Below are 27,184 nucleotides of genomic sequence, written 5' to 3'. Positions count from 1 at the left end.
TGAAGCTCTTACGGTGAAAGCCACTGATTGGTCAATCAAGCAATTTTCTGGGCGGAGCTTTTTTTCTAAGCCAATCAGAATTACTTTTACTTCACATGGGCCAAGGCAGAATTTGTCATTTGGACAAGATGGCGGCGCCCATTTCAAAACATTTTACACGTGTGTTAACAAATTGGAGGTAATTTAGCTATTAATTTATCTGCCTGTGTTGATACTTTTATTTTAAATAACGAGTTTAAGCGTGAAACACCTTTGGAGACCAATTTCAGACATATTGGGACTGATTTATTATTTGGATTGGATTTTTATGTCAATTCAGGTTACACTTATTACAATGTAAGTAACGTCGTGAATTTACATTCGATTCGTCTTTTTTCGTTGGTAATTAAATTAAAATTTAATAATAAATGTCCGGAAACTAGAAAATTTATTTATAATATTCATTCAACAACAACAAATGAAATGTGTTTAGTACTAATAGTAGGTGTGCAGTGTGGGGTGATTGCAACCCCAACTCCCCATTCAAGAGTTATTGCTTTAATTAATAACATTGTGGCAATACTACGGTTATACGAGAAAAAAAAATAGTTTTAAGCAGTTAAAAAAAGTTTTAAACTTAATAATAATACCGGTAGGCTACACATTTCTTCTTCTTATTTTTTTTCAAGAAGTTCCAGTCATTTATTTTTTTCAAGAAGTTCCATTTATTTATATTTTAATTCAAATTATTTTGATATTTTCACTGGATTTATTAACTTATTTATATATAATGAAATTTGCTTGCATTTGCAAGCTGTACCTTGTTTGTGGAAAAAACACTCAAGGCGCTGTATGTTTACAATTGACTGAGCCTGAGGGAGAAGGACTGACTTCCACAAAGATGTTTTTTAAAACATGTTATTGTTAACATATAATTTTGATATTGCCTAGTGCCTATGTGTAATCATAATCCTCCATCCTCCTGACAGTCGGACATCTGCATCTGGAATAATGTCACCAACGGATATATTTGTAATTTGTGGATCCATCAACAGATGATAAATATATATGACATGTACGAAGGAAACTTCAACTTCTGAAATCAGGTAAAACATTAATAGAGGTGTTATTCTCATTGTAGAGAAAATTTACTCCCAGGACATCAGTGTATGCAACAGAGACTGATGTCCTACCAGGGATAGTTCACATATAAATATCTTTTTGTTCCTTCATTTAGCAGATTCAGTGTCTTCCAGAGACGAGTCTCAACACAAAACAAGCCAAACAAACCCAAGCGTCGGACAAAGTCAAAAGTACAGCCAAGTCAGCTCACAGAAGTAGAAGTTGAGAAGCCTCTCCAAGAGTTCACATCAGCTTTCACGGCAACAAAAGAGGTTGTGGAACACCAGCAGCCAGCCAATACTGATCAAGCAACAGAGTATCTGAATAACAAACTGAGGGAAGCTGTCACACCTCTATGGAAACTTTCATATGAAAAGCAACTAGACTTGAAACACTTAAGGAATTCTAGTGTTCTGTTGAACTTCACTAATGAGCTGATTAAACAAGAAGCTGCAGTTGGCTTAACAGAAACTCTTGATAGAGCAAAGAACAATAATGGATTGTGTTGCCATCTGGAGAGAATAAAGCCATCAGTAAGTGATCAATGTTTTCTACAATAATTATTGTACAGAAAAACTTTGTCTACATTTAGAACTGACAGCCAAACCCTTTTCCTACTTTAAAGCCATAATTAATAATGTGATGAACATTAGGATTAAAGTGTGAGTCTTTTGATTCAGACTAATATTTTAATTTTATTTGCTCTTTGCAGTTGACTCTTTTTGCAATTTTCTTAGAAATTCATGTAAAAGAAATTATCCTCAAATATAAAGTTATTCTAACAAAGAAAAAATGCAATTATATTAATTTTCTTTACATGACTAATGGAGCTTTAATAGGGAAGTAATTGAGGGTTAAAAAATCCCTATAAACTATTTGTGTTGATGTTCTTAAATCAAATTCTTATCATTGGGCTGCATAGGTATCTTCGTCATTTATACACTCTCTTTTTTATTCTTGTTTTATTTTCTCCAGCCTGTTGTTGATGGCTACCGAAACAAATCAGTATTCAATGTAGGCACCGGTGCAGATGGCAGTAGGAAAACAGTCGGACTATTCATTGGAGAATGGAGAAGTAAAGCTTTCTTCTTCTTATTTTCTCTCTCTTTGTTGTTGCTTGTTTACTTGATTGTATACTTGATTGTTTTTATCATAAAGTTATTGTGTTTTGAGTGCATCTAGCATAACTAGGTCTTCAAATGCTAACAGTAATATCAAGGTTATTTTTGTTTCAGAAAAAAATGTTGTATGCCTCCCTTCAGGCCCGTGCCAAAACATCAGCCAAGCTCATAAACATGTTGAAAAGGTAAAAATTGATTCAGTAGGATTAGAAAATACTTATTTCTAGAAAGGCTCCTGATGAGTTTAACTGTTTAACCAACATTATCATCATCATCCCAATCACTATGTCAACAAATTTAAAATACCAACTAAATAATCCTGTATTTTACCCTTTTTTTAAGGCTTACAAGCAGTTCCTTTTGCAGTCCCCACTTGATGTGTCCCATAGTTTTGAGGACAGTGGTAACTGGCGAGAGATGGTTGTGCGATCCAACCATGTGGGTGATCTTATGGCTATTGTCAGCTTTGTCCAGAATGAATTAAGTGACATGGAGAAGGAGGATGCCATTCTCTCATTGCAGGATTTCTTTGCTTATGGAGAAGGCAAGGATTGTAGGCTTAGCTCACTCTACTTTCAATCAAGGTTGGTAAAAGCTCATGATTGATTTGATTTAAGAAGGGAATCTTTAAGACCACGATTGAATAGAAAATGTATCGTTGGTAATGATATTATCTGCGAGCACTTCTATTGGTCAAATCCCCTGGCTAATCAATTATGCATTAGCCTTAGAGGAGTTGACCAAAGGAATGCTGAGATTAGAGAAATAAGGTGGGTTTGGCATGTCGATAAAGGCCTTCGTGTCTACTTCTTTGTGTTGGTCTATTTTTGTGCTGGATGCTCCCAATACCACATAGGCATTGACTACAGCCTATCATGTCATTAGTTATGTGTCCTCTTTCCTCACCTTGTAAACCATTCCGTGGTGCTTTAAAGGAACAGGTCTCATACTTCAAAACAAGCCCCACATACCTTGCAGGAAAACCAAACTGAGTACTTTGATACACCTTAGAGGTATGATAAAGCGCTCTTTAAGAACCAAGTATTATTATTAACTCCACAGCACCACCACAACAGCAACCAATGATGAAGCCCCTTATCACCTCCTTCTTGGCAAGAAGCACCTCCATGAGACGCTCTTTGACCTGCAGTTTCGCATCTCCCCTGATTCCTTCTTCCAAGTCAACACTGCTGCTGCAGAGGTTCTCTATTCCACAGTCATGGACCTCGCCAAGCTGGGAGCAAACACAACTGTATTGGATTTATGTTGTGGGACAGGCACCATTGGGCTAGTTATGGCAGATAAGGTTAGAGAGGTTGTGGGGATTGAAGTGATCCAACAGGCAGTAGAGGACGCAAGAATCAATGCTGAGATAAATGGTATGTCATTATAGGATCAGTTGTTTGTTTGTTACTTAGTGATGCTGTGCTGGCACAGCTGCAATGGATGACTGTTTCTACATTCAAAGCAGTCTTCATGTTGTGGTTGATGCTTCAGCTTCTATAGGATTCATTCAAGAATGAATATGTTCCACTGACATGAATGCACCCAAATTATGAATTAAAATCCGATTAACAAATTTGTTTTGTCTGATTTGGTTTTATCAGATGATACGATCTTTAAATATCATAATGATTGAATTTTTTCAACTGTACATATCACATTCATGTGCCCATTGATAATACATCAAAGTTATAGAGTGCCTTAATCAGCATAAAAAAATTATAATTTTGTTTTTCTTTTTTTTAAACAGCTATATCTAATGCGACATTTGTTTGTGGCTCAGTGGAGGAAGTTTTACCTGACATCCTCCCAACACTAGAGGGCGCTGGTGATCTATTAGTGGTAGCAAATCCAGCCAGAGCTGGACTGCGTAAGTGCATTATTTTATTACTACCGGTATTTCATATTTTTGAGGAATGTTCTGTGACTATTGACATGCAATATTTGTTTTGATATCATTCACACTAGCCATCCAGTAATTATCAATTCTGGACAGGCGACCCTTGACGCCTGTTCCAACAATCAAATCTGTGTAGTGCAAAGTAATTCTTGTTGATTTTGAAGATTTCTCAATACGTTTGCTTTCTCAGGAATTTCAAGAGTTTGTTGTTTTATTTGTTCTTAGATCCGAGAGTAGTGAGAATCATCAGGAATAGTCCATCCATCAAGAGGCTGGTTTATATATGCTGTAAATCAGAGGGAACAGCAGCTAGAAACTTTACAGAGTCAGTATTTATAACCATGTCACTGTGCAACTTTTCTAAAGCCCGGTTCATACTTCCTGGGAATGCAAAGGCGAAGTGAATTTTGATGTCACACATTCGCAACAGTTGAGCTGTGTTCATTTTCTGCGAAACATTCGCTGCGAAAACAGCCCTGTGACGTCAAAATTCACTTCGCATTTGCATTCGTTAGGAGTATGACCCGGATATAAATCAACCTTATGTCTCTACATAGACGGTTCTTTTCCATTTACTCTGTGGTGACAGACACAAAATGAGATTGAATCCTAATTCAGGGTTGTTGGTTATTTTTTTCCATTCAACACATGACTTGTTTAACGGACACCAGAAATCAAGCCTCGAAAAAATGCAATTTAATTTTCAGTTTTGTGTTTTGTTGTATGTTTACATCAATCCTGGTCAGGCAGCATGTGACCTTGTAATATGAACCATCAAAACCTTTGAATTATTGTGCTTTCTAATTAGTTCAGTTTTTGTTCTGTTTGATGATCGAACTTATCAACAACAGAGGACTTTGTTTAACTCTATACTTGTCTTTGTACCCCATTTAGCCTATGCTGTCCCGCTACTACCAGACTCTATGGCAATCCATTCACAACCATCAAGGCTGTACCAGTGGACCTCTTCCCACACACCCATCACTGTGAACTTGTTCTCCTCTTTGAAAGGCCATAAGGTAAAAACTAAGCAAATAAAGCAAGCATTAATGATGGAACAACTAGTTAATGTTGGAGCATTTCTGCAAGTTGGCTCCCTACTTATTTCTGTCAATGGTTTGAACTCCATATAGGCTTTAAGAGGATTTCAGATATTGCATTGCTATGGAATTTATGTATCATATTCATATTTATCCAAGTAGAGTTCATGAGTGATGCCAGAAATAGTCTCATCTAATGAGACAATACATCTCAGAGGAAATAACTGCTCAAAAAACAGGAGAAGACTACAGTTAAAAAAGCTTAGAGTGTGACAAGTTAATATCTGTAATGCTTATCAGTCAGTCTTGATTTGAAGCAAGTCAACTTTGTATCTAAGAGGAAGACACGCAAGATCTGCAACAAAAATTCTCTTTCAAACGTTTTTATTTTATCGACATTTATTTACTCTCAATAAATTAACAACTTGAGGATCCATTTCCATAAATTAAATAATCCACATATTAAATAATCCACATGAAGTAGTATTTACATCTAAAGTCATGCACCATATTTACACTTGGTTTTCAGTAAAAATATAATACATCATCTACATCATAGTTGATGTTCTAACTAATACTAACAACAAACAAGTAGTTTTTTCATGCTTGCCCTACCACTAAATTAAAGACTTGAACCATTGGTCAAGTCTGTCTGGACAGGAATCTGTGATAAATGTTTTCTTGATAATATGAGACTTACATTTCAAGAGAATTGGACGAAATTTGTGAATACTCCTTCACTGTTAAAATAAAATGTCTGAAGTAATGTTAAAAAGAATAAAAACTTACCAACTAATTAATTTGTTTGATTTCTTATACCTACTAGCACTTTGTAAAAAACTTATGTTTTTGTTTGTTTCTTAGGATTATCTTCTACCCAAACCTTTCTGAGGAAAAACTGGCATCAAGTTCAAAGAGACTGGCGCCTTTAAAACTTTGCGTTACTTTTGTTGTAGTTGAGGTCAGGAAACAAGCATGATGAGTAAACTTGTCAATAGCTTGGAAGAAACTTCCGCAAGTGCAGTTTTAATATTGAATAAATAACTCAAAATAATTTACGCTGTAAAGATACTGTATAAATAAATAAATAAATAAATAAAAGAAGAAATGTAGTACTGAACATGTTATGGAATATCATTTCATCAGGGTTGGGTTAAACCCAAGTAGTTATCTTTGATCCCTGATGCAATTTTTGCATCTTCAAGAAAGTTGGTCAATTAATTGTTGTTTTTTTAAGCATGTTTATTGAGATTTTCAATTACCTTATATTCTTATTTACTGCACATCATTTGATCACATATCTTAACATGGAATAGTAGTTTTGCCCATTTCCTCTTGTGCCTTACAATATAAGATGTTCATATGCGTAGTTTTGCCCATTTCCTCTTGTGCCTTACAATATAAGATGTTCATATGCGTAGTTTTGCCCATTTCCTCTTGTGCCTTACAATATAAGATGTTCATATGCGTAGTTTTGCCCATTTCCTCTTGTGCCTTACAATATAAGATGTTCATATGCGTAGTTTTGCCCATTTCCTCTTGTGCCTTACAATATAAGATGTTCATATGCGTAGTTTTGCCCATTTCCTCTTGTGCCTTACAATATAAGATGTTCATATGCGTAGTTTTGCCCATTTCCTCTTGTGCCTTACAATATAAGATGTTCATATGCGTAGTTTTGCCCATTTCCTCTTGTGCCTTACAATATAAGATGTTCATATGCGTTCGGGAAGTTTCAAGTATTACTCCCCCCTAAATTTAAACAAAGTGTTTTTATCACCTTCGCACATAAACATTGTGTTTTGTTATTTCAAAGATCTTCTTGTATTACAGTACTGTATCTGACAGTGGAGTTGATTTTGCTGTAATGAGAGACCACAGTCTCATAGTGATATTACATCTTAAACTTTAACATGCCCTCTGTGAGGAAACATAAAGAAGCACCCTATTTGCCAGTTCTAGCAGTCTGTTCGATTGGAGTATTGATAATTGTGTATAGCGCCCTCTGTGTTTGGCTGTAAATCTTTACTGGCTGAGGAATTCAAAGAGGTCGTCTGTCAGTCAAATTGACCATTTTGACATTGTGTCAGTCAGTGTTTGCCACCTAGCTACTCTGAAACATGTCACTGAGGAGACGCTCAATTGGGATGTTGCCAATTGTCTCCTTGAAGAACAGCCTCTCGATGAGCTTGCTGCTTACTTTCCGGAGGGCGGGCAAGATAAGAAGGAGGCGACCAAAACGAACACTCCTACCTGGATAGGAATGGCGGATGTAGTCGCTTAACATAACCTGGGCTTGGTCTTGTAGACTCTCAACCTGGTGGGGTTCTCTGATTCCATGTGTCTCTGTTCAACAAAATAAAATGGAGAAGTAAAATTATTGGGTTTGAAGTAAACTTATTGTCATTTAGGGTACTTTGAGATATGTCTTTTGTCTTCTGAATGTGAGGTTAAAGTAATTTCAGTATGAGCTTTTCAGTAAAGTCATTACTGATGGTTATATGGACACAGCAAGAGTGTATTCTGACTGACCTGGTCTGAAAAGTGCCACTGCCTTAAGACAAGCAAACTCAGTAAAGTCCACATCAAGAGCCCGTAGTCTGGCCACTACATCCTGCATGTATCGAATCTGAGATGTCAACCTAGCAAGTTCATCACTGGACATTTTCTTGTCTTCTCTTGGAAGATACTTGAGAAGTGTCTCCATCTCTAGAGGAACGGACCATTGACAAATTCCGAGGAGGAAGAGGTCTCGCCAACCTTCTTCAAGGAGGATCACCTGGTGAAGATAGATACATGTAATTAGTTATAGGACTTATGTCATATCTAGAGTTTTACATCACTAAGCTGTTGTACATGCTTCTTTTTCAGTTAGTTTAACAACAAAGTCTGAAAATGTGTGTAATGTGCTTTTGAAATGATGTGTTATTTCTACATGTTTGTCGTGGTACAAAACTTGTAGTTCTTTCTGGACTATTTTAAATGCGTCCGTCATTAAAGTGTTCAAAGAGAAGGGGAAAGCAGAGAAATGGGCCAAGTTGACAAGTGAGAAAATTAGTCAAACGAATTCTCCGAGGCTTTTACGATTTTATGTTTTCTGTTTGTTGAGTTTGTGAGGGGGTTTACGTTGATGGCACATACTTCACTGCTAAGTTGTGTCTCGACTCTGTTACACTTCGTTACACGACTACCTATAAACTCTTAACAGTTTGCATGTACACACCCATCCACTTGAGTGATAATAATTAACCAAATGGCGGGAACAATAAGTGCTTATGAATATAGTATATAACAATTTACTCTTGTGAGGAATGCAAACTAGGATGACTTCTAAAAGTGTTACGCGTGTGAATTAGTCTTGATATTGCAGACAGCGAGTCATTTGTTGAAACCAGCTTGTTCAGTTTCCCCCCTCTGAGTTATTGTTAGTTTCCCTGGTCATTTATAACCACCATAAGTTGACAGTTTAGACATGAGCGTCAGTTGGTTTGGTAGCCACGCGTTCGTGTTTGAGATCCAATGAACACTCAATTGGGGTCGAAGTTTAACACACTGTAAGTTCAGTTCAGTTATTAATTATTATTGTGGTGACATTTTTGTCTGGCCAATAAGAAAGAGCGAGGATGATTCTACTTTCTGTTGGAGCTCTACAAGTTTGCCCTGTATTTTGAAACTGTGAGATTTAATGTACCTGATCACGATATGGCAAGAGTAGGTAGCACGGGATGTTCTTGGACCACTTGACGGATGTGAACAGAAGGCGTGCCGCTACTTCGGGCATACTCTCCGGGCTACCTGTGGGTTATAAAGAGGCAAAGGTCATTGTCAAGTTGGGTTTTTCAAGCATGTTGTCTTTCGTCGCTATGAATACCCTTAATAAACTTGATAAGCATTATTTTGTGAAATGTTGAATTGCCAGCAGCCTTTATGAAAAGTGTTGTACTTGAGGGATGGGGCGGGGTTATTATTGTCGTACCTGTCATGGCCGTGTGGAAGCCTGCATGAGGTCCACCCTCCATCTCTGCCTTGACTTTGGCAGTCAGGTCTAGAGCCATTGGACTGACATTGTACTGCTCAGCTGTTAGGAGACTGTGGTAGAATGTCCCATAGAACATAGAGGATGACACATAGGAGACCACCGCCACGGGGGTGCTACTTGTGCCGTTTGTCATGCCGTGATGGCGGTGTGACGACGGGTGCGTGGCATGAACGGGGTGATGGGCGGACGGGGGGTCGGGGCTTGCAGACCCGGTACTGCCGTCGTCTGGCGAAGGTTTGGCTTTTGGTTTACGGGGTCCTCGCTCATGTTGAACAGCTGGAAAATGGAAAAGAACAAGGAGAAAATAATATGATGAATAAATACTTGATGTTCAATTGAAAAAAGAGACAATTACTATGTCAGTGATTCGGCTATTTGTTGAAAAATAACAGGCGATAATTTTAGTTAACCCTATTTGATTGTTTTGCATCTGTTCATCGAAGCCGAAACCATTGTTTGTATTAGTTTAACTTGGTTACTTGTGGTTGTTGTGATGAAGATGTTTTCTTAGCTGAAATGAGAACGTCGTTAAAAATCAAAGTTGTGGCTAAAATGTTCACCATTGTGTGTTTGCAATGTGCAACGAAAACATTTAAACAAACAATGTATTTTAATGTCTCTTGTTAAGCCCAGACATTCTGACACAAACCCAGCTTGTCGGTTTTGTTGAGAATCAATCAAAGCTGTTTGGCCAATGATACACCGATTTGTTCCGAACAATACCGAGCACAATGTCGAGCACGTGTCACGTGTTTGTTCATCTGTTCGTCCTTGTTGTTAAGTCTGGCTCAGGAATGTTTAGGGAACAATTTTGACTGTGGGAATTTTATTTACAGACAATTTTTGTTTTGCATACCCATGGAAGCACCTGTCATGGCACCCATCAAAGAATGATATCAGAAACAAACAAGTATGAACCATGAGAGGAATTGATGTAACAGGACTTTGTCCATGACTTTTTTTATTTTATAATTTGTAAATTATTCTGCTCTTTCCAGCTCGAATGTCATGCCCCATGCCCCCACCTCCACACACTTTCTCTGTTTCTCTCGTTATTATATGTATTGGAAACATTCTTTTGTGCAATTTCTGCCGACAAGTTCAAGAAAAAGCTGAAATTCATTTTAGATTGTATGTATCCGTAATCGGAAGATCCTACAAACCGACACACCACGTGACTATAAGCCTTGCTGCATTTTGGAGTTATCTTTTTGCAATTATGATTCCATTTGAAAATCAATATTTGTGCTACTTTATTCCATTGCAAAATCTAGACACACAAATAATGAGCCCCCGGCATTGTTCGACATTTTTGTCAGTGAATTACAGGAACCTGTCCATATCAATTAAATTGTGCGTGAAATGTGTACTTTACTAGCGCCGTCTTATATCATTTTCTTTCCCCAAGATAAATGCCCGAAATAACCCCAGAACACCGGTTAGCTTCGGGGCTAAAATAACCATCCCACACTAATAAGGGGATGAACACTCTTCGTATATAGAATGAAAGCTTGTGTTGATTCTGTGAGCTTTACCGTGAGGTGGTAAGACAGCGCAGGCGGCCCCAAGGGCCTGGGCCCCGTGTGTGGTTAGCCCTTTTTGCGCTAGACATGTCGTGCCGTCAACCTGGGCAGGTGTGTTCACGATCTAACACCTTCTGACAATCTTGGTGTTTGTGTAATGTATGTTTCTGTCTGAGGATAGTTCAGTTCTTAAGTAAAATATCATCATTGATAAAGTTGGCATATACTGACTCATTTGTACTGGTATTGTTATCAAAGTTATCATTGGGTTGTCATTGGTGTTAGAAAAGTTGGCATAAAAATGTGTCTTTACTGTTTCCCTGCACAATAATAAATGGCGCCAAAAGTAAGGAACCTCTCCTCACGAGAAGATTTTGTGGCGTAATTTTTCTGAAGCAGTCAAGATCGTTATTTACCAACTCAATAAATTGTCATTAGATCTCGATCCTCTACGCATGGTTTAACATCATAGGATCGGAAACAGCATGATGCCTGGTATAATAGTCCCTGCGAAATAGAGCTTTGATTCCCACCAAAAAACCGCTCAATAGTCAACAAGGACATATAAATAATCTCATGTTATGACAAAGATCGTCTTGTAATTGACGCGGCGGTTCGAAGTCGTGCTACCGTATTCTGTTCTTGACCGTGTCTGGGCCACTCTTGCCCGCCGTTATTTTGACAGCCAGCACCGGTGATCCATTTCAGCAGCTTGATCGTACCGTCGCTCGTGTAAATCGTCCCTTGGGTATCGCTCTAAATTAAACTTCTATCATTGGATTACTTCATCATTATTGACTTATTATTAAATTAGCTCTCTGTCATGGAAACGATTTTCATGCCGCATGCTTTCAGGCATGATTTCTTCCCGCTTTAAAGGTCCTTTTTTCATTCCTTCTTATTGGATTATTTTTCATTACAAGCTTCTTGTTAGTTATTATGCTAGTTTGTAAATAATAATACAAGTGAAAACGAGACGGGTAACAATTATTAGATTCATAATGACGTTGAACCTTAAGATCAAGATTTCTCTGCTGTGATGGGCAAATGTACCAAACGGGGTGCCACGCCTTCGTTGTTTTGTTCTCTCAGTCTGCCTTTTGTTATTACAACAGTGGTTTAATTACTTTCAACTCAAATTTTAAGTAAAGACTTAGACAACTTTTGAGTGTATAAAAGAGTGTGTCGGTGTGGTGCGTGTTGTGTAGGGGAGACAGGAGTCACAACTTACGGTGGCTAGCCGCCCACCCAAGCGTGACCAAGCAGTAACAGTGCACTCAAGCGGACAATATCGTTTGCCGCCTGTCTCAACAGTCTGGCTTTTAAGAAAAATACCGCAGTGCATGATGGAGGAGTGCAGGAGATGAAGTGGGTGGGCAGGGAGATTACACGCGCAATTATTTAGCGGTTGTGTGGACGTGTGTGCTACATCAGCATCTGTCTTACGCGATGTAAGCACTGTACACCCTAGAGCAATCCAAGGGGTTAGGTCGCATCTTCAACCCCCAGGTATAGTATAGTCGTCACCGCTACAGTCTAAAAAGGCTTTGCACTTTTTTGGGAGGGTTGCTGTAAGTGTGCCAAGACTAACCCTAGAAGAACTAACTACCAGAAAATCAATGCAGCAATTAATGTGGAATGTGGACGTCGCCTGATGAGCGGCAATACTGGCCATGTCCGAGCCACTTTGTCGCGGTGTCGATCCGCTCATCGGGAAGTACAGTATACTAGAAGGGCAGGTGTACTATAACTCTCAAAGTAGTCGCGAGATTTGGGGAGATTTAACGGTATATACTTGTATTGAAAGTTTACGCCATGCAGTGAGTCTGCTTGGTTTTTTTAAGTATTTAAATTGCTCTTATTATTTTGAAGTATTTAGAAGTTTGTTTAAAAGACAAAGAATGGAATGCATTCCACACAAAAAAGGCTGATATTAAAGTTGGAATGATTCCACCTCAGTACACCGTTAGCAAAGATCAACTTATAACAGTAAACTGTTCTTCTAAGCGTGGTATAAATTGACCCCATTACTTTGTGTTCATTATAAATAATTTATCAGTCACGGACGCCACAAGTTTGGGAGCTGCCTCTAGGTTGTTTGTACCATCGCGTCTCTTATTTTTAACTAGAAATAAAATATATAACAAAACAATTGATGTTAAATATATTCTTGCTCCCCAATATGCTCATTGAGTTGGCTTTGAATTTTGGAGTGGTGCTTGATGAGAACCTAAACCGCTGCACGTGCACAATGTGACGTTTTGAAAAGGACGTACTTGAACGCCAATCATTGACACAGCCTAGCCGTTCCCACATGGGCATCAGAAAGGGTTTTCATAATATACAACAATATGGGTGAGAGGGATTTAATATTCATATATCCCATTATGTGAATTGACTTTAAATTTATGAACGAGTTCCTTGTGGAGACTTTGAAGTTCAAAGCATCCCTCAGATTGCTTTGCCAAAAGTCTATAACTTAAATAAGTTTTTAATAGATGTTAGATTTGCATCGGGGGGGGGGGGGTAATGAATTGACCTTGATACCGATGTGTGTTAGCACTGTATACTCAGTATTTTCCCGGGTCCTTTATTATTAAATTAAGTTCACAATGTGGTCTCACTGTTCTGACTTTAAAAAAACTATAAATGAATTATTTATTTTGGTAGTTATTCGCTATTATTAGTGTGTATCGAATAGTTATTGTTGTGGTGATTGATTGTTGCATTGACAGCAACAGCTGCTACAAAAAATTAACAATTTTAGGCGATACATTTTGTTTTTCGGGTTGGGGGGGGGGGCTTATGATTTTTTGTTTTCGGTCTGGTCCGGCATCCGACAAAGCGTTGCACAAGGAAGTTCAGCTTGATGGGTGGGTGGGGGTGCAGATAATGTTTTGTCTAACAGCTTGGTGGGTGGGTAGGGGGTGCAGATAATGTTTTGTCTAACATAATATTTCCCGCGGGCATTCTAATATTCAGGTTTTTATTAATATAGTTAGCATTGTTAAACATGTCGCACATGTCTTTTTTGAATACATTTGGGTTTGTTTCATTGTTGCCCTCCTTTTGGAAACTGTTTGGTCATAGATTGTAGTTAACCATATTATACGGCTGATCCAGAGATGGCTTGTCTTCAAACAAAAGGAAGGAAAGGGGGTAATTATAGCTTGGGCACGGGCAGATCCTGACCCAAGGGGGGGGGGGGGGCAGAATCTGTGAAAGATGGAGCGTGAGAGCGCCTAGCGAGTAGCTTTCAAAATGGCGGATTATAGATGCTCTGTGGTCAGTCTATTGATGCATAGGGCCATTTGATGCATAAAATTGATGAAGGAAACAAAACAAAATGCCTTCAAAATTTGAGATGTAGAATGTGGGCCTTTTGGAATTTGGGCTTAAAATGTTATTAACGTGCAAAATCAGATTATTTCAAAATACATGTATACACGAGGAAAAAAGGGACGGGTTGGTCTGTTTGGATCGTACCCCCCCCCCCCTGGATCCGCCCTTGCTTCAGAACACCCAAGTTCATACAGAACCAATATCAGATCGAGCTGTTTGAACAATGTAGTCTCCCATCACGCTGAGATTTACCAGCAGCTTTAAAAGTCCCAATTTCTGAGTACAGAATTAATCTCTGAGCGGTTTGAATTTTACCAGCAGCTTCAGGAAACCTTCTGTTCCTCAGGACAAAATTATTTTCACACGTTTTAAATGAAAGGTTTGAAAAAATTTCCGTCTCCGGTCACACGTGGATTTTTACACATACATAGTCTTAAAGCAATCTGAGCAGTCTTTTCCGATTATGCTGAGATTGAACAAGCACCTTCAGAATACCATTTCTTAGTACAGAAGTCATCTCAAAGCGATCTAAGAAACTAGCAATTTGAATAACGATGTTTACGTATTGACAAACTATGTAGTATACTGTAGAACAAAGAAATGTCTCAAAATGAAGCAGATTAGGATCAAAGCTCCCGCTCTTACAGCTTAAGAGTGTGACACTTTACCTGTTATTGGCCTACTGTACAACGCAGAATGGGGCACGCGGAACATAAGATAATACATTTGAAGACGTTATTTTTACCGTACCCCGAAGACGTTGGTGAAAAATAATAACTGTTTACTGCAAAGGTGCAACAAATATGTGTGAATAGAACAATAGTTTAAAACATTGAGTTATTATTATTAGCCACAAGTGCTCCATAAAACTTTATAAAACTTAACATTTTATACTCTGGTTATTATTATCTCAAATTTTAAAATTTCAATGGGAGGGGTGGGAAGCGTCTATACATTTGGGGGGCAACAATGTCAGTATACACTTTGGTGAAAAATTACATTGTCTTAACAATGTCAAAATTGAGATCGAAAGTAAAGAAGGACGGTTCAAAAAGGTCGGTGAACATCATTATTTGACCTTAAAATGAGATTTTTGCTTCTCAAAGGCCTACCTATTTATTCAATGATTTCAACCAATTTGCGAAGTATTAACATTTTGTTGGGTTTCCTTTATGCATCTCGATGAATATTTTACAATAGGCCTAGTCCTACTTCGTTTAATTTTGCTCGATATTCCTTTGTCTAAAATAAAATCCAAATAGGTTTTTTTTCTGAAATTCATTTTCTAACTATTTTCATAACATACTGCTGAAGCGTTTTCGGAATATAAAATAAAGTTTGTAATATCATCTCGCTCGCTCTGTACGATCAGTCGACTCCACGCACAACCATAGACAAATCAAAGCATTTCCTTAGTTTTTCAGATTATTCTGTTATTCTGAACCGCAAGCTCCGCGCCATACAGCCAAGGCCATTCATACTTCAAAGCCGAAGTCAAAATTTTATATTATTTTTTTGTCCATAAATTCAGTGCTTCCCGCCCAAAGCTAATTTTGAGGACTACTCTGTGTTCACACCTTGGTGTGAAACAGCGGTCTCCCCACTCTGACCGTTTCGTCTCACGCTCGCCTGCTGCAAAACGTAGAGTCGACTTTTATTAAAAATTGGAAGCCCTACTGAGTCGACTAGGTACGGTGTTCGTAAGTCCCCGACCGTGCTTGAATAAGAGCCAATAAGCAGATATTTTCTAAACTTGTATTTGGTCGTAAGCATTTTTATACAGACAACAAGTTATCGGAACCTTTTTGTATGTAATTATAGGCTTTTCACGTTGATTCATAGTATAACCAACCAAAGTTGTCTGTACCATTGTCGTAGCTACACCATCCGTCGGTGATGTGTTCAAAGGATTAGTTGATAACCATCAAATACTGGAGATTCGTGCTAAGCATTTTTATAATGATAAGCGAACTAATTAAATGAAATTACCAAACGGTCATTCCTATTCTGGTTTAACGTTAAAGAAAGGACCACGAGTAACCATGGGGAAAATAAGTCTTGGTTTAACTGCTTAAACAAAATAGGGTAATCACTTAAATATAATTTGGTCTGTTCTCATTTACTGTTATAGCATAAACTAATTGGTACAAACTATGACTGATCGTAACTGCATAATCGACTTGTCAGTAGTGTGAACAGTGCAGGAACTTTCTATTTATTTTTGCCGATGTTAATATTAAGCGCGATGTGTGATGGTGCGAATTCAGTGATGCGGATGATAATGTGCATGATTACGGAGGTAGATATAGATGGAGACTTGGACCAAGGTGACGGGGAAGGGCCCGCATGTCAGACGGTTGCAAAGTTAATTGAATATTTGTCCGCCAAGAATTTAGTTTAATAATACAGCTCCTATCGATTTTCAGTAAAGCTGAAGTCGGAAAATCAGCGTATTTTACCGATAATGATACTCAGTTTTCTTCAAAATCTTCAATATGAAATACTTTATATGTCATTTTATGTACAATATTGTTTGATTTCAATATCCAATGCAGGCACCAGGTTCACTAGCCTACTGATTTTGCGTGTGTTAGTTAATAAAAAAATAAAAAAAGGCCAACTTTCTGTCGAGATTAATGGTTTGTCACAATGAATCAGCCAATAATATCCTAATACAAATAGTTAAAGAAACTCACCATCCTTGTTCATGTGTGCATCAAAGCATTTCTGCAAGCGGCACGCCCTGCACTGGTTGCGATGGGTTTTGTCAATAGGGCAGCAGCCCCCACCTTTGCCCTGTTGTTTGCACGTGTACACACGATTCCTGTGGATGGAGCGCTTGAAGAACCCACTGCAGCCGTCACAGGCATACACGCCGTAGTGCTTGCCCGAACTACGGTCACCACAAACCTTGCATGGGATGTCCAGAAGACGGTCCCCTAGGAAGAAGAAAACAATCAAATACATTGTTTAAAGAAATTACATCAAACTACTTCATCATATATTCTAAAAAAAATTGAAGGTTCTATGAAGTTCGTTGGTTTGTCTCGTATGTAGAAGAAGATAACGACCATTTTAGGCGCGGAAAGAATAATGACAAGAAGTTGCATTGTCCATGGTGTTAATGGAGGATAAGGACAAGTTCGAACCCAAAGTGGCCAAGCGAAAAAAAAAAACTTGAAATGAGATTCGCTTGCCAAATAATGCTGTGTTTTAATGGTTTCTGAAATGCGAACCTTTTCTCCACTCGATGCCTCGTCTGTCGCATATTACTTCTTCTCTACTACGGCTGGTACACAGCAAACGTGCTGGTACTCCAACAGGCTTGCGGCTTAACACTTGCTCAAAAGTTTCTTCACAAGTGAGCTTCATCCTTGTGCTTGGTTTACAAAGTCGATCTAATAGTGGAGTCCCTAGCAGAGAGAAATGATTTCTGAATCAATCTGTGGCCTATTTATATAAACTCAGGGTGGTTATTGTTTTACGTGTTTTGCTAGAGCCCTATGGCATGTACACAGTAAAACAATTTCGCGTGCGTATCGCGTGGAGGTCGTGAGTCGGCAATTAGTGCACGCGTGGCGGGATCCCGTGAGAAAGCAGTGGCACGGGTTGGGCATAGCACCGCGGCGTAAGGCATCAACCACGGCAGGTATTGTTCTCAATTTAAACCTGCCCCAGTTATCTATTGTAACGACCCATGATTATCTCAAGGCTGATCCAGAATGTACAAAAAAGATCGTCTGTTTCCTCTTACGGAATGAGAGTTTTTGTAGCAGTTCCTAAATGGAGCCAAATATTGGTTAGGGAAGGTGCCTGACGCGTGCCGGTTTGTTTTCTCTTGAACCGGTGTGTTATGAGCAGTCCGCGCCGTGAGTCGAGATTCACTCAGCCCCGTAGCCGACCGGTAGAGAACCACTATTGACGCGTCAATAGCCCAACTCAGACAGGTTTACAATAGATACTTTGTAAGCATTGTATAAATTGTTGTTTTTTGCTTTCCAGAGCATGAACTTGTTATTAAGTAACAGTAAACTATTTTGTAAGTTTTCTTTAGGTTGTTTGAACAAAGCTGGTGGGACTTTAAGGCGATCGTAACAGACATAATGTAAAGCCAAAATGAGCAAAATAAAAGCACACCTTTTAAAGTAAACATACTTTGTTGTCTGCTCAGAAGTTACCAAGGAATACTTTTCAAACGGAACTTCCGGTGACAGGTGGACCACGTTGGACTATTCTAACTCTCTTTTAACCCTAAACTCAGTTTTCAAATCTGATAATCTCGTTCATTCGTTGTAATTTCCAATTGCTTCTACATTTTCTTTTTAAGGATTTTGGATTGTGACTCAGTCTGCAACAGTTTCGGCTGCCAAACTATCGACATGATTTTGTCTCAAAAAAAGAAAGAAATGCTTTTTCTAAAATGGATTTTTTCAGATGGGTGTATGCTTTCTCTTTGTACAGCCCTAATTTCCTGTAATTTCATGATAGATTTTTATTAAGCCAATGACATATGGAGTCAATGCCATGATGAAGCTATTCATGGATTGTTTTCTTTCCCACGAACACTGTGTGAATAAATGCTGCCAAATAATCCTATAATCGAGTGACAATTGGCCCAAACACTGTGTGAATTCCAAACCGAGTCACCCAAATTCACTTCACTTCTTTACATTATGCATCGATTTTTGGTATTTTCAGATTTTAATCCCGTCCTGGGAAACGTATCCTGCTCTCGTATACACGCAGTGTTTTAGTCAAAAGACAATAGTTGTCAAACTGCATTCATATTTCCCATGAATGCACCAAACAGATGGTTTAATTTATTTCTGTTGTGATCAGTTCTTTCGATTCGATTTTTTGATTCGTAATTCCTGGGTATGGGAATTTCAAGTATTGGCGTCTACTGCAAGTGGCACCGCTAGATTTACGCAGCTATTTAATTTCCAGGGGGTAAAACTCAGACCAGCCTCTTTTGCGATTTTAACAACCGAGAGTAAACAAATACAAGTTTGCTTTGCCAGATATTATGGTTACACTTTGTGATCTTCGAATTCCTTTTCTTAGAGTCCCTGAATTGTATTGAGACTTGGTGAAATAGAGTGTACCTTCAAGTTTTAAATCAGTGTTTTTCATATTGACAATTTTTCATACATTTGATGTAATTGGATACTTCTTGAGAACCATTTATCAGTGTTCCTTAAAGATGGTTCACCCATGTACCCCGTGTCAATCATTGGACGTGGAGCAAGACGTTCATGCCAATCAAACATACCCCTCTAATTTTAGAACAGCCCTAAAAGATTTCTTAGGAAAAGGTGTTTCTGGCTGTATGTTGAGCCGTTGTATCTTGTTGTCATTCTCCAGTGTGTAAACAGGTCAGGGTGCGAACATTGTGGTTTTCCCACGATCCGTCAGATGTTCACGCAACCAAGCGCGTAATGCGGGCGGGCCAGCCTGCTGCATTTCGACACTGTCACAATGCCGTCAGGTCAGGCACCAAAACGGTTGTTGAGGGTTGGGTTGCTAAGCCCCTTTCAGGCCCGTATAGTTCATTTTTAAAAGGGCAAGGGCACCAAGGCATTTTCTCCTTGGTAAAGGGCACCCTACAAGGAAACTGTCAATTTCTACTGGAGCATTTCAAGGGCACGAAGACGACGCCGTCGTTGCCCCCGTGAAGTATCAGGACTGCCCTTTCTATTAACAGAAATATTTGTTTACCCAGATAAACATCTGACTTAATAAATCTGTGAAAAAAGGGAGTTTATCACAATCTTTATCATTTTTAAAATGGATGACACGCACAAAATGTCCTATATCATAATTCAAAAACGGCAAAAAGAAATTGTCCGTGAGAAATTTCTTGTTGGGTCATTGTGAGCGTAGTTTTGTTGCAACTGCGGCAAGGAACTGGCACCTTTGGCCCCACGAGGCCTACAGCTCTGAAGGTCAGCTCTTGTTGTCTCACCAGAAATCAAAACCCCCAAAACCTTGTAATCTGGATCATGAGTAAACACGGAATATAACAGGTGTTTGCTGCTTACAAAAAACAACGATTTATTATTGTTAAACAGTTAAATGTTAGACGTGAGTTTAACACAAATAAATCTTCCTGTTAAATGATCTCATTGGTCGATTTGAGGAGTTGGGATCTTGTTTCGAGTTCCTTCCTGTATGTCTCTGTAACGACGTTTTCTATTGGCCGGACGCAACTGGTATGTCTTATTGTGTGCATTGCGTTGGTTTGAGAACAGTAATGTTGTCCCTTTTTCTGATTGTGTAAACGAGTCTTTCATTGGTCAGCAGTCTGTGCTGGTAGTTTGATTCATCCGGTTATTTTTGGTTCAATGCAAGTGTCATCTTCAGTTTCAACTTGCTACAATTTTTATACAATGATTCCTATTGGTCTGTTTAGTAGAGAGAGTCACACCTTTACAGTCATGATCTCTTAAATACTTAAGCCTCGTTAAAAAATAACTCTTCAACTTTGAACAAAACTTTCGAGGGAATTGGGGGTTTTTAAAGTTTTTTTTTTATATTATTTGTTTGTTGTAATAGATTACTGTATCATGTATTGCCTAGGAAATATACGACGATATATTTCCGTTCAGTGGATGTTCTCGCTACTTGTGCTGCAACCAATCACTTTTAAGTTGACAAAACGTGACGAGAAGGTCAAGTAATGATAATAGAAAGTTGGTAAAAACACTTAGATAGGAGTTTGTGCATCGGGCACGTGCCGAGAGCAACGGTGACCACACCGCGGCGATATTCGCTTCAAGTGGGACGTGCAGTCGCTCATCTTCACTACGCTTTCCTGCCCCTTTCACTTTCTGAACAGCTGTCTCTGGAGTAGTAAACTCATGCCATGTATTCAGGAACAAGATTTAAAAGCCTTGAGAACTGTTTATATTGAGCTGGTTTTCTTGCCCGGTCCGTTGAAATCTATTGTGCATGAAAAGGTGGATGAGTTTAAAAATTGAAGAGGCGCATGGTGGGGAGGTATTGGTTTGTGAACAAAAAGAATTTCTGTCTCACTTATGATTTTTAGTCTTGAATTTAAGATCTCCATCCCGAGGTAAAGTTTCATTTCTGAAGACGGTATTTGATGGGAACCGAAAGTTGCTAGAATTGCCACTGTCTTTATGCGTTAGGTCATACACAAAATGTTTCACTGTAGAAACTGTAAAAGTGTCAGTTGTTGTATTTTCGTGGTTTGGAACTGTAATCTTTGTTTTTGGAAGAAGTTCTTGGTGCTGCCGTTGATTGTGTATTTAACTTTTCGTCTTGATCCAAATGAGACGTATGTCTTGCTTTCTTCATATAAGTTTCATAATCACTTCTGTTTTGAAATCACCTGTGAAGTTGATTATAGCTTTTGATAGGGTTGTATCATGTTTGGTATTTAATTATCGATTATTCGTTCATTTAAACAATAATAATTAGTAGCTGAAGTTTTCCCACGATGGCAATCAATCGACTTTGGGAATTCCGTTTGAGGCAGGTGTCATAATCACACAAAGACCATCATCTGTTTTATCATAGTCACTCCATCTTTACGCTTTTGTCTTTTGTCACGTGATCTTATAGTCAGAACTTTTCCCAACGCTGTTTTATGTGTGTGGTTATATCGACGACTGTTTCCTGTGTGTTTCCTGGTAATCGATATTTGTGTGTATGCGATTTGTTCGATGCGTCTCTGGGTGAAACTGATCAGGACAGGAACCTGGGCCCTTCACCGATGTAAATGTACTATGGGCCTTCACCGATGTAAATGTACTATGGGCCTTCACCGATGTAAATGTACTATGGGCCTTCACCGATGTAAATGTACTATGGGCCTTCACCGATGTAAATGTACTATGGGCCTTCATCGGTTTGATCATTACTATGACTGTTGGCTGAAATTTTCGTTTTTGAAACCGTATTTTTTATATATTTTTTTATTCATCAATTGTCATTTGATTTTTTTACAAAGATCGTTAACACTTTTTGAATAGAAAGAGTGACTTCGTACATTTCCGGGCATTTTTGTTGGCAGGCAAGTTACTATACGCTGGTCATAACATGGACATGTTATATTTGTACGCAATACCAGCATACCATACACACAAAAACTGTTGTACAACTACCAGCTTGGTAAGTTTAAAGGCCTTCCCTTATTTCTTCGGACCCAAAGTTGATAAGGTGTCTAAATACAAACTTGTTTTGACATGTATTTTCCTTATTGTGAGCTAGCTATGTACACATGTGTGCATGCTTCTTGTCTCCTGTGTAAAAAAAAAGAATAAGTGACGTCACAGAATACATGGTCTTCTTTTTTGATCTCATATTTTAATGACAACCCATAAGAAAATAGATCTACAAGAAACATCCTTATAAGAGTTTTAATCAATCGACTTTGTTATCAAAGCGGGCGCTAATGCGACGTCAGGGAAATACGATAGTCCTATCTGCCTTTGTGTGTGTGAAAGTTTCGTTTGGAAATTGTATAATTGATTTGTAAACTGGATTGACATTGAATGATAGCCATGACAATAAATGCCTGGAGCAGACGAACACAAAACGTGACGCTGATTTGAAGGTCTTAGTCCCGCTAGGTGTTAAGAGGGTGTGCATTGGCATTCTGCTACTAAACTTTCCCACGGTTACCACTGGAGCCAATACCCGTCTAGTCACCCATTTCCTCCCCTAGCTATTGGTTGCTTCTTGGGCTAAACCACGCCCACTTTTATTCATACTTTTTTGAGTGATTAATTGATAGTTTGGTCCCAAACGTGGCCTTCTGTTTTCTGAACATGCGCAGATGGCCAGTCGACAAGTTCGTAAGCAATTTTTATTTAAAGCGACAAGGTTACTAAGATTTATAAACAAATTCTAAGCATTGCTCTAATTAAATACACTAATTTCTCTCTAAATCTGCGTTTTCTTCAGCTCCTTTGACATTTCTGGATACTTTACGCAACATACATTACAGGTCAATATTTTTGACTGTAGACTGAACTGAGTAATTATGGACTCGTGATATTTGCGCTTAGAAAGTTATTTAATTGGTTGACGATTAGGCAAAACTACTTCAGCATACACTCGCCTTTAATTCAGGGTTAATTGATGCACTGCCTTCCTTCGTGAATAATGACTAGATATTGTTGGACACTAGTTATAGTGTTCAACTGAGTTTTTATTTTGACAGTTTGTCTGACAAAAACCCTCTGAAGATTGAAACTATTCTTCAATGGGACATGCAATAATAAAATTACAATCAAATGGACAGAGTTGTCATGATCCAACCTCATCAGAAACTACATCAACAGAGAGTCAGTTCTATAGTGATAGGCAAAAGTTTCCAATTAATAATATTGTTTTAAAGTACATATTTTGGTTTGAAAGGCACTGGACACTATTGGTATTACTCAAAATAATTATTAGCATAAAACCTTACTTGGTAACGAGTATTGGAGAGCTGTTGATCTTATAAAACGTTAGTGGGAAACAGCTCCCTCTGAAGTAGCGTAGTATTTTAGAAAGAAGCAATTTCTCACTAAAATATTTGAATTTGATTCGAGACCTCAGAATTAGAATTTGAGGTCTCTAAATCAAGCATCTGAAAGCACACAACTTGTGCAACTAGGGCGTTTTTTCTTCCATTATTCTCTCGCAACTTCGACGACTGCAGTTGTGTTCAAATTTTCACAGGTTTGTTATTTTATGCATTTGTTGAGATACACCAAGTGCGAAGACTTGTCTGACAATTACAAAGGCAGTGGACAAAGGCAGTGGACACTATTGGTAATTACTCAAAATAATTATCAGCATAATAGCTCACTTGGTAACGAGTAATGGAGAGAGGTTGATAGTATAAAACATTGTGAGAAACGGCTCCCTCTGAAGTGACTTAGTTTTCGAGAAAGAAGTAATTTTCCACGAATTTGATTTCGAGACCTCAGATTTAGAGTTAAGGGTGTTCTTTCTTTCATATAGTTATCTCGCAATTCCGACGACCAATCGAGCTCAAATTTTCACAGGTTTTTTATTTTATGCATATGTTGAGATACACCAAGTGAGAAGACTGATCTTTGACAATTACCAATAGTGTCCAGTGTCTTTAAGTAAAATCTCACATGAGTTATGCCAGACAGACTGTAGTTCTTCAATGACATGCTTCTGATTTTTATTGAAAACGTGTAATGCAGACGATCTGCCTCATTGTTTTACATAATATTCAATGCGTAAAGACAGTTCGAGTGTTAAGTTTTGTAACAAAAGCAACATTGGATTAGTCAAAGTACTTCAATAAGTTACGTGAAGTCATTGAAACTCGAATTCCCTCTCTTTAAATCTCGCAAAATTTCTTGATTTAGTCTAATTAGACTTTCAAAGCTGTCTCGATTGCAGCTAATAAACCAAAAGCCGATTGTTATTTCTTCAGTTCTTAAATGAAAAACACACATCATTATGTTGAGCGTAATTCGCCACATCTAGGGAGACCGGGATGTTACCGTGTCGCTCTGGCGATGGGAGGCCGTGCACCTGGCTGTAATTCCAGGCCCATAAAACCACGTCAACTCGCTCGCCTTGTTTTTTGCTCTCGTTGTGTGGATGTTAAACCTCTCATGACGCGGTCCAACTCGTAAATCGTCATGAGGTGGAAAACATTTCTTATGTAATTTTCTACGGACGATGGAGTGCTTGTAATTTGGGAATTATTGATATCAGTCTTAATGCAGACAAAGGCAAGTAGCCTACAAAAGATGTGTATAACAAATACAATTGTATCTGTGGCAAAAGTCATTACGATGTATTAATTTGCCAAGAGATCCCCACTACCACCGGCCACACAGCTCAGATGTTTGGGAGCAATTGTAAGTTGGGCATGAAACATAAGTATTGTAAATTATAGAGGCATGGCAACTGGAAGGCTAGATTTCTTCTCATTTTCTGTTTTCAATTCTTCATCTGTTTGAACACTTAACAGTTGGTTCGTTCAGTCAACGTGTAGTTTATTGCCATTACTACTTATATTGTAAGGTTGGTTCGTTTAGAATGTCATTATTTCAAAAAGAATTTAAAGGTTGGTTCTTTGAGAATGTCATTATTTCAAAATGAATTTAAAGGTTGGTTCTTTGAGAATGTCATTATTTCAAAATGAATTTAAAGGTTGGTTCTTTGAGTATGTCATTATTTCAAAATGAATTTAAAGGTTGGTTCTTTGAGTATGTCATTATTTCAAAATGAATTTAAAGGTTGGTTCTTTGAGTATGTCATTATTTCAAAATGAATTTAAAGGTTGGTTCTTTGAGAATGGTTCTATGAGAATGTCATAATTTCAAAATGAATATAAAGGTTGGTTTTTTGAGAATGTCATTATTTTAAAATGAGTGTAAAGTTTGGTTCTTTTGAGAACCAAATTAAGCCTTTCAAAAATGGATAGATTATCTTCCTCACAATCTCAGTAGAAGCCGAGAAGATTGACTGAAAAGGAGATTGACCAAAATACCCGATTTTCGAATCTTGACCCGATTACGAAGCCAACGAATAAAACTACCGTTAGGAGGCAACCTCACTGACAATGCCATTTTGCTGATGCAGGATGGAAACTGTCGGAGCATGGTGGTCAGTATCAGCACGTTATTTGTTAGACTACACTACCCTTGTTTGTTTTCGTCCAATGAAACAAAAGAGCCTTTTAGTTGCTTTTGAGTTTGAATGAGTGTGATGCTTGGATGCTTGTTCTACAATAGCCGAATGTTGACTTACCTGATTTAGGTACAGTGTGCAGTGAGCTCATCACACCACCACATGCCGAAGATGACACTAGATCAGTCATGGCCATGCAAAATGATTCACTGATGAACAGTTCCTCTATTTATCAGAAAAGAACTCAATTCGACGTCGGAAGTCCTTCAAAATCCTTTTTCCCAAGCAAGTTATTCTTAATTTGAAACCAGAGATGTTCAACAATTCAAAACCAAATTCACTAAATGTTGTGAACTTCTCCTTGTAACACTTTGTCGCTCTCTAGTGAGATGTCATCGGTACGCTCAGAAATTTGCTCCACAAATGACAAACTTTCCGGAGATTTTGAAATAAGAGCCTGTGAATCCCCCAGATGTTGGCCAGCTAATAGTGCGTAGAGCACGGCGCTGATTGGCCGATCGCACGCGCCTAGCAATACTTAATGCCGGACTTTTTGATGTCGATGACGACGATGATGCTGTGATGATACACGAATCATGAATAGACCGGCATCCTTGCTGAATTACATCATCCATGCAGATGCTTTGCATCGATACTCCATGTATAAGACCTTAAAGGAACAGCCAATCAAATTATAATTTGTGTTTCAGGTTTTGGATTTGCTAATAAACTGTATAGTATGTGCTTATATGGTTGGTTCTTTGGAAGCGCATAAGATAAACTGAAACAGAACAAGCTTTTCAAAGAATCTTAGATTCTATACAACATCTTCTTATGAGGTTTCATGAGCATCGCTTGCTACAACATGTCGAAATGTTTCTAGCATTGGGGTACAATATTTAATGTTGTTTATTGGTTGTGTTTGTTTGTTTGTTGATGTTCCGGGTATGATTGTTTGATTGTTTGTCTGATGGGATGGTTGCTTTTACGGAAAGAGAATCCCCTTTTGCCTGCATAAAATGATGGTTACCTTACTAAATGCAGCGTCCTTTTGGTGGTTTATTTAATGTGATTCGAAGGGTAAGAATTAAGTTGGTCATCGGTGGTATGTTGTGTTCCAGAATTATCATAAGTCTTGAGGAATATTTTGCTCTGTCATTTCAGAAGCTGTGATTGGTAAAACCCACTGTGATTTTCAGCTCATTATTTCGTTAGTTAAAAAAAAAAGGTGACTGACGAAAACTAGAAAAATGTAAACGCTTTTTGAAGCGTTAACAAATTTTTTAGTTTAAAAGCTATGCGTTATAATCGATCAGTTAGCTATATGGTCTATCTATTTGTTTTAACCATTTTGCTGAGCCCGTGACGTCATTTTAATCTCGGCATAAACTGTATTGATCGAAACAATAACAAATTGAGTAATTGGTGTTTGGGAGTACACCTGCACAAATTCATTCTAGAATAATCTAACATTATATTAT

The 27,184-nt window shown here is 38.2% G+C and overlaps 2 protein-coding genes across 5 annotated transcripts; one reads left to right on the top strand and one right to left on the bottom strand.

Moving 5' to 3' along the window:
- The first annotated feature begins 112 nt into the window (after positions 1–112).
- LOC117296393 (tRNA (uracil(54)-C(5))-methyltransferase homolog-B-like) lies at positions 113–6,211 on the top strand. 3 transcript variants are annotated; one of them, XM_033779292.1, is made up of 10 exons: positions 113–178; positions 1,217–1,634; positions 2,077–2,176; positions 2,337–2,407; positions 2,565–2,806; positions 3,285–3,601; positions 3,976–4,095; positions 4,351–4,450; positions 5,020–5,144; positions 6,030–6,211. In XM_033779292.1, the coding sequence occupies exons 1-9, from the start codon at positions 129–131 to the stop codon at positions 5,141–5,143; spliced, it is 1,542 nt and encodes a 513-aa protein (XP_033635183.1). In that variant the 5' UTR covers positions 113–128; the 3' UTR covers position 5,144; positions 6,030–6,211. The 3 variants fall into 3 exon arrangements, with proteins under 3 accessions (XP_033635183.1, XP_033635185.1, XP_033635186.1); XM_033779294.1 differs by having other exon boundaries at positions 124–178; positions 1,220–1,634; positions 5,020–6,211; XM_033779295.1 differs by lacking the exon at positions 113–178 and adding an exon at positions 285–336 and having other exon boundaries at positions 5,020–6,211.
- Positions 6,212–6,306: 95 nt separating this feature from the next.
- On the bottom strand, positions 6,307–26,356 carry LOC117296394 (nuclear receptor subfamily 2 group E member 1-like). 2 transcript variants are annotated; one of them, XM_033779297.1, is made up of 6 exons: positions 25,824–26,356; positions 16,766–17,008; positions 9,142–9,480; positions 8,857–8,960; positions 7,698–7,944; positions 6,307–7,511 (listed from the first exon to the last, which is right to left on the bottom strand). In XM_033779297.1, exons 1-6 carry the CDS (start codon positions 25,897–25,899, stop codon positions 7,270–7,272), a joined length of 1,251 nt encoding a protein of 416 aa, XP_033635188.1. In that variant the 5' UTR covers positions 25,900–26,356; the 3' UTR covers positions 6,307–7,269. The 2 variants fall into 2 exon arrangements, with proteins under 2 accessions (XP_033635188.1, XP_033635187.1); XM_033779296.1 differs by lacking the exon at positions 25,824–26,356 and adding an exon at positions 17,306–17,511.
- Positions 26,357–27,184: the final 828 nt, after the last annotated feature.

The sequence above is a fragment of the Asterias rubens genome, chromosome 11, assembly GCF_902459465.1.
Source record: "Asterias rubens chromosome 11, eAstRub1.3, whole genome shotgun sequence".
Lineage (NCBI taxonomy): Eukaryota > Metazoa > Echinodermata > Asteroidea > Forcipulatida > Asteriidae > Asterias > Asterias rubens.
The sequence above is the reverse complement of the archived record's forward strand: the minus strand, read 5'-3'. Positions and strand labels throughout refer to the sequence as shown.